Here is a 13,505-nt window from a genome sequence, read left to right on the forward strand (position 1 = left end):
AAACCCCAAATATGATAGAAAAAGAACAAGAAATTACATAAAAGAATGTCCTCTCATGGAACTATTTTCGAGTTCTTTGTCTTCCGTCCCATCTACCTCATCGTTCTCTTTATAGGTGTTATGTTCCTGGGTGGAATCCCGGGAATGCCGAGGACCTCCATCCTCCATAGACTGCTGATCTCCACTCACCAACCTCTCTTCTTCTTCCTCTTTAACCTCAACTTTGATGTCTTCCCGTTCTTCACCCTAAACCCCAAAGATGACAGAATATACTTATTAAAAGGAAAAAGAAATGACATAGACGAATGTCCTGTCAGAGCTTGGAATGATTTTTTTAGGTCTACATGCTCAGCTTCATCTACCTGATGATGGTGGGGGATGGTGAGACCTTCCTGTGAGGAATCCTGGGAATACAGAAGATAGGGACATCTCTCTGGTGGGTTTCTGTAGCTGGATGGCTCCATCACGGTGTCCTGGTACTGGTTCTTGTGTCCCTTTCGAAACTCTGCCTCCTCCATTACACCATCCCCCTCTTTTATCTCTTCTTTAAAATTGACCTGTGTGGAATCCCGGAAGTACAGAGGACGGGGACATCTCTCTGGTGGGTTTCTGTAGCTGGATGACTCCACCATGGTGTCCTGGGACAGATCTTTGTGGTCTTTTAGAAACTCTGACTCCTCCATCACCCCATCCTCATCATCCTCCTCTTTTATCTCTTCTTTAACCTCAACTTTAGAATCCCTCAGGTTTCCACTCTGAATATATAATAAAAATGACATCAATGGTAACAATGCAGATATTGTACAGATCCTAATGATACTATCAGTGATTGTTCCTCATCTACCTGATGATGGTGGGAGATGGTGTGATCTTCCTGTGTGGAATCCCGGGAATACAGAGGTTGGGGACATCTCTCTGGTGGGTTCCCATTACTGGATCCATCTGTAGGAAACACACACACTGACTGAATACATTGTTTCTATGTGTTTATCAGATGATGGGGGATCTAGGTGGAGCCTCCGTACTGCTCTCTCCTTTACAATAAAGTCTCCTCTTACCCGGTGATGTGAGGGGCGGCTGATTGTCCATCATGACGTCCTTGTAGAGATCCTTGTAAAGACTCCCAATCCTCAAGTTGGATAAATGACCTGAAAAAGGTTTGAAAAACTTTGACCAATAGAAAAATAAATCAAATAAAACCTCCATATACAGAATCCTATACCCACAGTTGACATAGACGTAGGCTGTCATTAAATAGCACATCAATGTTGGACCACGGACCGAGCGACGCTCCTCTTCGGATCGTCAGCCCGCCAATCTAACGCGTCAGATCCCTGCTGCTCAGCAGTCATTGGTTCCTGGGACCGTGGGCGTCCAAGCAACCAATGATGCCGCGGGTGTGCACCGCCCCCCCGCCTCGCTATCTCTCCCGCCTCTCCCTCCCTGCCTACCCACTAGGCATGGTGTGAAGCCACGTGTGCACTCCGCCCTCTTCCGCAAGGTTCTTAGCACAGCTCCCGCTACCTGCAGCTCGCTACCTCTGCCGGCTCCCGCTCCCTGCCCGTCCTCGTGGTATGATGTGTGTACTTTATAGAAAATCATTAATCTCTGATGTTATTACCTACAGAAACAATGGAGTATTGCCCGCCATACTTTTCTTTATTTGCAGTAACAGACAATTTTTCAGGACAAGTTTTTCGGGGTGTGTCCCCTTCTTCAAGGTCCAAAATAGGACTACCATCACCTCAAACCCTATAAATGGTAATATCCTGTAAATGTTATATAAATATAAAACCTATAAATTATAATATCCAGTTATATTTTTTGAAGTTAGAAAGAAATCCAACTATTTTTTAAAACAATCTACCGAGCTGCCCAGTACTAGTTCCTGAGGGAGTCCATTCCGTATTTCAACAGCTCTTATTGTGAAGAAGCCATTCCGTATGTGGAGGGTAAATCTCTTTTCTCCTATTCCTTTTATGACGGGGGGTTACTGCGTGTAAATATAAAATAAGATCTTATTACCTCCTCTGCTACCAGTTCCAGCAATGTCTCCTCTCTACTTCCGTCTGAATCACCTCTCGCCTGGAACTTACTATTTATACTCTTACATCACTTCCTGTCTGTACCTGACATCACTTCCTGTCTGTACCCGACATCACTTCCTGTCTGTACCCGACATCACTTCCTGTCTGTACCCGGCATCACTTCCTGTCTTTGCGGTCCACTGACATTAAGTGAGCTCGTCACCTTGTGTTGAATATAAATACCGCAGTCTATGTTACGTTCCATCATTTCGTCCTCTGCCTTGTGGTACGCCCGTTCTTCTATTAGGTTATATCGATGATTACACTCACAGATTATACATGAAAATCTTTATATAAATATATGATTTTTTAATTTATTTTTTTACAATGTTTTATTTTAATTACAAGATTACAGAGGACTAATTTATTTCATATATATATATATATATATATATATATATATATATATATATATATATATATATACACATACACTTTTATCATTCCCTTTCCTAGTAAATCTAGACATGTGACTCTTGTATGGTTCCTTCATTAATGATCCATCTTCATATTATTATGAAAACAGATGAAACTTCCTCTTCCTCCAGATGAAATCGCTCTCCCTCCATTGTCCACACTACATTCGATCTCGTTCAGATTATTTTATTGGTGAAGGAAGGTTAGGTACAGTAAACAATTAGCATATCACTTACAAACAGAATGTCCTAATGTCCTGAGATGATAAATAGAATTGGGCGAACAGTTTTGCCCGAACAGCAGCAGTTCGGCGAACACCCGAATTTGCGGGGTGCTCGGCGAGATGTCTCGCCCGATTAACGCCCCACAACGAACTGCGCGCGACTCGGTGCATTCTAAGTTCTGATTGGGCACAGCTTTTCCTAATCAGGGAACAGTGAATGGCTGGTTGTTCAGCAGCGGGGCCAGGAAGCCGGCCGCGGTATCCTTAACAACAGATGAGTCATCAACTGTCAACAGGCTTCCCCGCTGACAGCTCAATGAAAAATAAACCCATTGCCGGCAATACAAGAACAAGTGGAAAAAAAAGGCATGGGGGTACCCCCAATCCATACCAGGCCCATTGGGTCTGATATGGATTTTGAGGGGAACCCTACGCCAGAATTAAAAAAACAAAACTTTTGCCCAATCGGGGCACAGTGAAGAGCTGGTTGTTAAGGAGCGGCCGGGAGTCCTTAACAACGGATGAGTCATCAGCTGTCAACGGGCTTCCCCACTGACAGCTCAATGAAAAATATACCGATTGCCGGCAATAGAAAAAAGTGGCAAAAAAAAAAATGTTGTGGGGTCCCCCCAAAATCCATAGCAGACCCTTAGTTCTGATATGCATTTTTAAAGGGAACCCCCACACCAAAATGTAAAAATAAAAAAATGGCATGCCCCCCCCCCAAATTCCATACCAGAAGCCGTTCAGCGAACACCTGGATTTGCCGTGGGGGGGGGGGGTAACCCCAATCCATACCAGGCCCATTGGGTCTGGTATGGATTTTGAGGGGAACTCTACATCAAAATAAAAAAAAACGTTGTGGGATCCCCCCTCAAATTCCATACCAGACGCCGTTCAGCGAGCACCTGAATTTGCAAGGCGCTCGCTGGGATGTTTGCCCACTGAGCGCTCCCACAATGCACTGTGAGATACATGGTGCATTCTAAGACATCTTTGGGCAAAGCTTTGCCCAATCAGGGCACAGTGAAGAGCTGGTTGCTAAGGAGCAGGTCGGGAGTCCTTAACAACGGATGAGTCATCAGCTGTCAACGGGCTTCCCTGCTGACAGCTCAATGAAAAAAAAAACCCATTGCCGGCAATGAAAAAAATGGCGTGGGGGTACACCCAATCCATACCAGGCCCATTGGGTCTAGCATAGATTTTGAGGGGAACCCTACTCCAAAATAAAAAAAATTTTATGGGGTCCCCCCAAAATCCATGCCAGACCCTTAAAGAGGAGGGCCGGTTATACAAAAAAAAAAAAAAAAAGTCGGCAGCTGCAAACACTGCAGCTGCTGACTTAATCAACACACTCACCTGTCCAGGGTGCCCGCGATGTCGGCCGCCCGAGGCCGACCCGTCCCTCGGGTCCCGGTGCTGCCATTCCTTGTAAGGGAAACAGGCAGTGGAGTCTTACGGCTTCACTGCCCGTTTCCTACTGCGCATGCGCGAGTCCCGCAGCGCTTTCTGAATGGGACGCGCTGTGTTCTGGAACACACAGTTCCCAGAACACAGCGCGACTCATTACCCAGAAGACGCCGCGACGAAGACAGAAGACAGAAGATCTCCGCGGAGGAGGAAGAGGAAGATTAGGAGAAAGTGCCTAGCAACAGGCATTTCTGGTAAGTAAAAAAAAAAAATTTTTTTCATTTTTTTTTTTTATATTTTTTTGTAATTTTTAATATTTTTTTTGTTTTCAGGGTGGTCCTCCACTTTAAGTCTGAAAAACAACCCCACACCATAATCCCCCTTCCACCAAATGATTTGGACCAGTGCACAAAGCAAGGACAATAAAGACATGGATGAGTGAGTTTGGGGTGGAGGAACTTGATTGGCCTGCATAGGGTCCTCACTTCAATCCGATAGAACACCTTCTCGTCCAACATCAGTGCCTGACCTCGCAAATGCTCTTCTGGAAGAATGGTAAAACATTCCCATAGACACTCCTAAACCTTGTGGACGGCCTTCCCAGAAGAGTTGAAGCCGTTATAGCTGCAAAGGGTGGGCCAACTCAATATTGAACCCTACGGACCAAGACCTGGGATGCCATTAAAGCTCCTGTGCGTGTAAAGGCAGGTGTCCCACTACTTGCTAATATAGTGTATGAGGCTCTTGGGTTTCAATCGCTCCCTTGGTAGGCTTATATATTTGAGTTCCTGGGTCTGCAGACCCGCATAGCCTATTATGAGGGTCTTTTTTGCTCAGTGCTATTTTTTTTTATTCTATAATATGCAAAATAGGAAAAGAAGAATGAGGATGCCAAAACTTTAGGGGGGCAGAAACTGTAGAAGGCACATCCCACCACTGGAGTAACCAAGAAGGTGAAGAAGCCAGCAGAAGACTTGGCCCATTAAAGTCTCACAATAAATGAAGGAGCACTTTTGGCAGAATGTATCGCTTTATTATTTATTAATATACAGGATTTGTACGGGGACAACAGTTTCCCCAGCGCTTTACAATACAATTCAATACAAGAGGGTTAGGTGGACCCAAGAGCTTACAATTGATTCTTTTCATCCTCCAGTATATCTATGGATTTAACAGTTCCACTTGTTAAAAGTTATCGTACATTTAATGAAAGAATTGTCCAGGGCATGTCTACTTAGTCATCGTCTATCTGTAAAACATTTCCCGCACTCTGAAGGCACTGAGCAGGCTCAGCGGTGTGTACTTTCAGGTGTTTAATAAGCGAGGTTTTATCGAAGAAAGATTTCCAGCACTCTGAGCATGAATACGGACGCTCGCCCTTATGAATCCTCTGGTGTCTAAGAAAGTTTCCTTTGTCGGAAAAACTTTTTTCGCACTCTGAACAGGAAAAGGGGCGCTCACCCGTGTGAATTCTCCGATGTTTAACAAGGTCTACTTTCAGGGTGAAACACTTCCCGCACTCTGAACACGAATGCGGACGCTCACCCGTGTGAGTTTTCTGATGCCCGACAAGGTATGCTTTGCTAGTGAAACATCTCCCGCACTCTAAACATGAATAGGGACGCTCACCCGTGTGAGTTCTTTGGTGACTAACCAGGTAAATCTTCTTAGCAAAACATTTCCCACACTCTGAACAGGAAAACGGAAATTCGCCAGTGTGAATTTTCTGGTGTCTAACCAGGTAAGTCTTACTAGCAAAACTTTTCCCACACTCTGGACAGGAAAACAGAAAATCCCTAGTGTGAATTTTCTGGTGTCTAACCAGGTAAGCCTTCCTAGCAAAATGTTTTCCACACTCTGAACATGAATAAACATGTTCACTGTGCGAACTTGGGCAGACACCTGAAGTCATAGTATGAGATTTATCAGACGATTCCTCAGGATTAGAACGATCCATTGATCTTAGATGGACATCTGAAGTCATAGTATGGAATTTACCAGAAGATCCCTCAGAAATAAAGGGATCCATTGATATTAGATGGACATCTGAAGCCATAGTTTGTGATTCTTCAGAAGATTCCACAGGATTGGAATGATCTATATATTCTAGATGGTCATCAGCAGTCATAGAGAGTATATTATCAGAAGATGCCTCAGGATTAGAATGATCTATTGATCTTAGATGGATATCTGAAGCCATAGTATGTGATTTATTAGAAGATGCCTCAGAATTTAAAGGATCCATTGATCTTAGATGGACATCTGAAGTCATAATTTGGGATTTATCAAAATATTTCTCATGATTAGAAAGAGCTATTGATTTTAGATGGACATTTGAAATCAATGTTTGGGATTTATTAGAAGATTCCTCAGGATTAGAAGGATATATTGATCTTAGATGGACATCTGAAGTCATAGTTTGGAATTTATTAGAAGATTCCTCAGGATTAGAAGGATCCATTGATCTTAGATGGACATCTGCAGCCAAAGTATGGGATTTATCAGAAGATTCCTCAGGATTAGAAGGACTCATTGATTTTAGATGGACATCTGAAGTCATAGCATGGGATTTCTCAGAAGGTTCCTCAGGATTAGAAGGACCCATTGATCTTAGATGGACATCTGAAGTCATAGTATGGGATTTCTCAGAAGGTTCCGCAGGATTAGAAGGACCCATTAATCTTAGATGGATATCTGCAGCCAAAGTATGGGATTTATCAGAAGATTCCTCAGGATTAGAAGGATCCATTGATCTTAGATGGACATCTGAAGTCATAGTATGGGATTTCTCAGAGGGTTCCTCAGGATTAGAAGGACCCATTGATCTTAGATGGACATCTGAAGTCATAGTATGGGATTTCTCAGAAGGTTCCGCAGGATTAGAAGGACCCATTAATCTTAGATGGATATCTGCAGCCAAAGTATGGGATTTATCAGAAGGTTCCTCAGGATTAGATGGACTCGTTGATTTTAGATGGTCATTTGAAGACATAGTATGGGGTTTATCAGAAGATTCTTCAGGCTTAGAAGGATACATTGATTTTGCCAACCAGTAAAGTGTTACTTTTGGGGAATATTGTTCAACATCACTATCTTCTGCAAGACAATCTGGAGATATAATAAGATAACACTCTGTATTTAACTTCCAACAGTACAGTCCATCTGTCGAAACACAAATTTTGAAGATGTTACATTTGTCTTTTACGTCTTGCATTCATGAGTCATATATATCAGTACAGCATTCAGAACTTTCTCAGAGCTCTGGCACCGAATTGGATAAAATCAGAATAATATAATTAGGATATATCTAAGCACATATTACAAAATAACTCTAATATACATTATATTATGTGTGTAGCAGTAAGTAATGTAGATAAAAGACATCACAGTGGAGGAAAAGGACAAACGTGACGGGGGGGTTACTGGTTATAAATATAAAATAATATCTTATTACCTGCTCTGCGTGATCCAGCTACGTGTTCTCGCCACTCTCTCCCCCAGGTCTTCCTGTTTTTATAACTTCCTGTTTTTACGTGACATCACTTCCTGTTCTTAACCCACATCACTTCCTGTCTGAGCGGGCCACGCGATAAGTGATATCGCCATCTTGTGGTGATTTTATTAACTGTACCCGCGTTACGTTTTAATATTTTCCCTGCTGCCTTGTAGCTTATTCTTCTATGACCCACATTCAGTTAAAATTGAATCAATGGGAAACATATAATGAAAAGCAATCATTTGATCTATTTGTCTCACAAAGAATTTATTACGTTTTCGCCGCCGAGTACCGCGAACTGACATACATTGAAAAAGAGAAGCACTGAGCAGAGCTCCCAATAAACATGTCAAAGAATGATAAAGGGGTGCGAGTTTAACCACTTCAATACAGGGCACTTAAACACCTTCCTGCCCAGACCAATTTTGAGCTTTCAGCGCTGTTGCACTTTGAATGACAATTGCGCGGTCATGCTACACTGTACCCACATGAAATTTTTATCCTTTTTTTCCCACAAATAGAGCTTTCTTTTGGTGGTATTTGATCACTTCTACGGTTTTTATTTTTTGCGCTACAAATAAAAAAATACCGAATATTTTGAAAAAAAAAATGTTTTTTTTTTTGTTTCAGTTTCAAAACTAAGGTGGCACTGATGGGCACCAATGTGGCACCAATGAAGTGGCACTGATATGTGGCACTGATAGGCGGCACTGATGGGCGACACGGATGGGCGACACGGATGTGCGACACGGACAGACACTGATAGGTGGCACAAATTGGCACTGATAGCTGGCACGGATTGGCATGGATGGGTGGCACAGATGGGCGGCAAAGATGGGCATGGATAGGCGGCACAGATGGGCATGGATAGGCGGCACAGATGGGCATGGGTGGGCATGGATAGGCGGCACAGGTGGGCATTGATAGGCGGCACAGGTGGGCACTGATAGGCGGCACAGGTGGGCACTCATAGGCGGCATTGGTGTTATACTATAGTAATGGATGCCAATCAGTGCCAAACAATAATGTATGCCAATCAGTGATGCCCATTGTGGGCACTGACTGGCATCCATTATGGGCACTGATTGGCACCCATTGTGCTGACTGGCATCCCTGGTGGTCTAGGGAGGATTACCTTTTCCCTGGTGGTCTGGTGGCGTCCCTGGTGGTCCAGTGTGGGCATCCTCGGGGGGCTGTGCTGATAATCGATCAGCACAGACCCCCCCCTGTCAGAGGAGCAGCCGATCGGCTCTCCTCTACTCGCGTCTGACAGACGCGAGTGAGGGAAAGCCGATCACCGGCTCTTCCCATTTACACTGTGATCAGCCGTGATTGGACACGGCTGATCACGTGGTAAAGAGTCTCCGTCGGAGACTCTTTACCGAGATCGTAGTTGCCGGGTGTCAGACTGACACCCCGCAACAACGATCGCCGCGATGCGCGCCCCCGGGGGCGCGCAGCGGCTCATAATCCTGATCACGTCATATGACGTCCGGTCAGGATTATGCAACCACTTTGCAGCCGTCAATTGCCTATAGGGCGGGCGGCAAGTGGTTAAAGCGGAGTTCCCGTCCCCCAAATCAATTTTTTTTTAAAATGCTCTTCCATCCTTTTTATAACTTCTACCTTAAGATTTGGATAACGTCGCTAATGTGTTCCTAATTGTTTGGTTAAAATTAGTAAAAATCCAACCTGATCTGGGAAGCAGGCAGGGTCCATCGATGTTGTGGGCACCTGCTTGTCTTTGTTTCCGGGATTCGGTGCAGCTGGCTACCCCCAGCGTGCACCTACCGATCTTGTGTCTGCGCAGTGCCCACTTCGAGGACAGAAAGCCTGCATTACATACAGCATCCACGTACTGACGTACCCCCAAGCAGAGAGGTCCCACATCCTCCTGGCAGATACCGATCATGTCATTTCCGGTATGGAAATCACGGGAGATTTCAGTATTAGGCGATGCCCATGGACTCCTGGGTCAAATGACGCCGATATCCCAGGAGTCCATGGGAATTGCCTTATGGTGGCCACATCAACACACCAAAATTACGGTATATTTTTTTAGCCATTTAGAATTGCAATGTGGACGGGCATGTAGATACAAACACATTCTAAAAATGGGTGGAACTCCGCTTAAAGACAAGTAAGGTGTTCAGTCCCATGGATATTCCTTATTTACAAGACCAGTAATTCCCCGTACACACACAATTGGACTTTCCGAGAACAAAACCGTGGATTTTTGTTCGAAGGATGTCGGCTGAAACTTGTCTTGCGTACACACAGTCACACAAATGTTGGCCAACAATTACGAACGTGGGAACGCGGTGACGTACAACGAGCCGAGAAAAAGGAAGTTCAATAGCCAGTGCGGCTCCTTCAGCTTGATTCCGAAGCATCCGTGAACTTTTGGGCGTCGGACTTGTGTACACACGATCGGAAATTTCCGACAACAAAGTTATGTTGGCGGAAAATTTGAGAAAACTGCTAGGCAACGTTTTTTGGCGGGAAGTCCGACAACAAATATTTGATGGAGCATACACATGGTCGGACTTTCAGCCAACAAGCAGAACATCCAACATTTGTTGTCAGAAAATCCGATCGCGTGTACGGGGCATTAATGTCGCCTTATGAATGCTAGGGGGAGTTTGCCAGTTCATTGGAGCAGTAAAAACATGTAATTGAGGAAAGAAAATAGGTAAAGTAAGTAAAAACAAAGAGTAAAAGGAGTAGACAATAAAAAGGGGAGACCAGGGTTAGCACTGGAAACGGCGAGTGGTGGGTTTGGGGTATCCCGTGAAATGCAGCTGGCAGTAATATCCCTCTAGCTTAGAAATCTACAAATTAGTTCCTGCAGCTGATAAACATACCCACAGCATGATGCTGCCACCACCATGTTTCACTCTAGGGAAGGTATTGGCCAGCTGATGAGCGGTGCCTGGTTTCCTCCAGACATGATGCTTGCCATTCAGGCCAATGAGTTCAATCGTTGTTTTATCGTTTCTTTTTTGGGTGCCTTTTGGTAAAATCCAGTTGTGCTGCCATGTGCTTTATACTGAGGGGTGACTCCCGCCTGGCCACTCTACCATACAGGGCTGATTGGTGGAGTGCTGCAGAGATGGTTGTTCTTCTGGAAGGTTCTCCTCTCTCCACAGAGAAATGCTGGAGTTCTGTCAGAGTGACCATCGGGTTCTTGGTCACCTCCCTGGCTAAGGCCCTTCTCCCCCGATCCCTCAGTTTGGCCGGGCGCCCCGCTCTAGGAAGAGTCCCGATGGTTACAAACTTCTTCCATTTATGGATGATGGAGTAATTTGCCTCATTGCCTCACATTTTCCTCATGGATGAGGCATTGTAAAACTATGATATTCACAGACATGACTAAGCATGATGGGAATTGTAGCTCCTGAACAACTGGAGGGCCGTAGTTTGCAGACCTATGCTCTAGTTCATAGTAGTCAGTTACAATAAGAGAAGGTCTACGTATAGATGCAGGTGATCTCTGTAATCCAGTCATGGGCCCCAGACCCTCAAATATTTTTCATAAGTATCATTAAGTTCTGTATGGAGGTCAGCGTTTCATGTACCGTGGTCCCCATGCAAGGATTGGTAGCATGGGCGGATGGGGGGGGGGGGGGTCTCCGACAGATCTCCACCATCCACACTACATTCTCCGACAGATCTCCACCATCCACACTACATTCTCCGACAGATCTCCTCCACCATCCACACTACATTCTCCGACAGATCTCCTCCACCATCCACACTACATTCTCCGACAGCTCTCCTCCACCATCCACACTACATTCTCCGACAGATCTCCTCCCACCATCCACACTACATTCTCCGACAGATCTCCTCCACCATCCACACTACATTCTCCGACAGCTCTCCTCCACCATCCACACTACATTCTCCGACAGATCTCCTCCACCATCCACACTACATTCTCCGACAGATCTCCTCCACCATCCACACTACATTCTCCGACAGATCTCCACCACCATCCACACTACATTCTCCGACAGATCTCCTCCCACCATCCACACTACATTCTCCGACAGATCTCCTCCCACCATCCACACTACATTCTCCGACAGCTCTCCTCCACCATCCACACTACATTCTCCGACAGATCTCCTCCACCATCCACACTACATTCTCCGACAGCTCTCCTCCACCATCCACACTACATTCTCCGACAGATCTCCTCCCACCATCCACACTACATTCTCCGACAGATCTCCTCCACCATCCACACTACATTCTCCGACAGATCTCCTCCACCATCCACACTACATTCTCCGACAGCTCTCCTCCACCATCCACACTACATTCTCCGACAGATCTCCTCCCACCATCCACACTACATTCTCCGACAGATCTCCTCCACCATCCACACTACATTCTCCAACAGATCTCCTCCACCATCCACACTACATTCTCCGACAGATCTCCTCCACCATCCACACTACATTCTCCGACAGATCTCCTCCACCATCCACACTACATTCTCCGACAGCTCTCCTCCACCATCCACACTACATTCTCCGACAGATCTCCTCCACCATCCACACTACATTCTCCGACAGATCTCCTCCACCATCCACACTACATTCTCCGACAGATCTCCCCTCCACCATCCACACTACATTCTACGACAGATCTCCTCCACCATCCACACTACATTCTCCGACAGATCTCCTCCACCATCCACACTACATTCTCCGACAGATCTCCTCCACCATCCACACTACATTCTCCGACAGCTCTCCTCCACCATCCACACTACATTCTCCGACAGATCTCCTCCACCATCCACACTACATTCTCCAACAGATCTCCTCCACCATCCACACTACATTCTCCGACAGATCTCCTCCACCATCCACACCACATTCTCCGACAGATCTCCTCCACCATCCACACCACATTCTCCGACAGATCTCCTCCACCATCCACACTACATTCTCCGACAGATCTCCTCCACCATCCACACCACATTCTCCGACAGATCTCCTCCACTATCCACACTACATTCTCCGACAGATCTCCTCCACCATCACATTACATTCTCCGACAGATCTCCTCCACCATCCACACTACATTCTCCAACAGCTCTCCTCCACCATCCACACTACATTCTCCGACAGATCTCCTCCACCATCCACACTACATTCTCCGACAGATCTCCTCCACCATCCACACTACATTCTCCGACAGATCTCCTCCACCGTCCACACTACATTCTACGACAGATCTCCTCCCACCATCCACACTACATTCTCCGACAGATCTCCTCCACCATCCACACTACATTCTCCGACAGATCTCCTCCACCATCCACACTACATTCTCCAACAGATCTCCTCCACCATCCACACTACATTCTCCGACAGATCTCCTCCCACCATCCACACTACATTCCCCGACAGCTCTCCTCCACCATCCACACTACATTCTCCGACAGCTCTCCTCCACCATCCACACTACATTCTCCGACAGATCTCCTCCACCATCCACACTACATTCTCCGACAGATCTCCTCCACCATCCACACTACATTCTCCGACAGATCTCCTCCACCATCCACACTACATTCTCCGACAGCTCTCCTTCCACCATCCACACTACATTCTCCGACAGCTCTCCTCCCACCATCCACACTACATTCTCCGACAGCTCTCCTCCACCATCCACACTACATTCTCCGACAGCTCTCCTCCACCATCCACACTACATTCTCCGACAGATCTCCTCCCACCATCCACACTACATTCTCCGATAGATCTCCTCCCACCATCCACACTACATTCTCAGACAGATCTCCTCCACCATCCACACTACATTCTCCGACAGATCTCCTCCACCATCCGCACTA

At 45.8% G+C, this 13,505-nt stretch overlaps 2 protein-coding genes across 3 annotated transcripts in view; both read right to left on the minus strand.

Annotated features, from left to right (window-relative positions):
- Positions 1–25: 25 nt before the first annotated feature.
- LOC143955891 (uncharacterized) lies at positions 26–2,084 on the minus strand. Its single transcript, XM_077466012.1, has 5 exons — positions 2,026–2,084; positions 1,059–1,148; positions 845–942; positions 363–755; positions 26–246 (listed from the first exon to the last, which is right to left on the minus strand). Exons 2-5 carry the CDS (start codon positions 1,090–1,092, stop codon positions 34–36), a joined length of 738 nt encoding a protein of 245 aa, XP_077322138.1. The 5' UTR covers positions 1,093–1,148; positions 2,026–2,084; the 3' UTR covers positions 26–33.
- A 3,064-nt stretch (positions 2,085–5,148) lies between these two features.
- The window catches only part of LOC143955580 (uncharacterized), a 31,146-nt gene continuing 22,789 nt past the window's right edge, over positions 5,149–13,505 (minus strand). For both annotated transcript variants that reach the window (XM_077465663.1, XM_077465662.1), the window contains exon 6: positions 5,149–7,299. In XM_077465663.1, coding sequence (XP_077321789.1) covers positions 5,372–7,299 — 1,928 coding nt within the window. In that variant the 3' untranslated portion in view covers positions 5,149–5,371. The remainder of the gene's footprint in view (positions 7,300–13,505) is intronic.

This window comes from Lithobates pipiens, unplaced genomic scaffold, assembly GCF_037356315.1.
Source record: "Lithobates pipiens isolate NorthernLeopardFrog02 unplaced genomic scaffold, aLitPip1_a1.2 Scaffold_35, whole genome shotgun sequence".
Lineage (NCBI taxonomy): Eukaryota > Metazoa > Chordata > Amphibia > Anura > Ranidae > Lithobates > Lithobates pipiens.

Excerpts from the sequence above, each read along its gene's own strand:
- LOC143955891 (XM_077466012.1), bottom strand. The coding sequence starts at position 1,092 with ATGATGGACAATCAGCCGCCCCTCACATCACCGG. Across the intron at positions 756-844 it reads CCATCTCCCACCATCATCAG|AGTGGAAACCTGAGGGATTC; the intron begins GTAGATGAGGAA and ends TTATATATTCAG. Across the intron at positions 247-362 it reads CCATCCCCCACCATCATCAG|GGTGAAGAACGGGAAGACAT; the intron begins GTAGATGAAGCT and ends TTTGGGGTTTAG.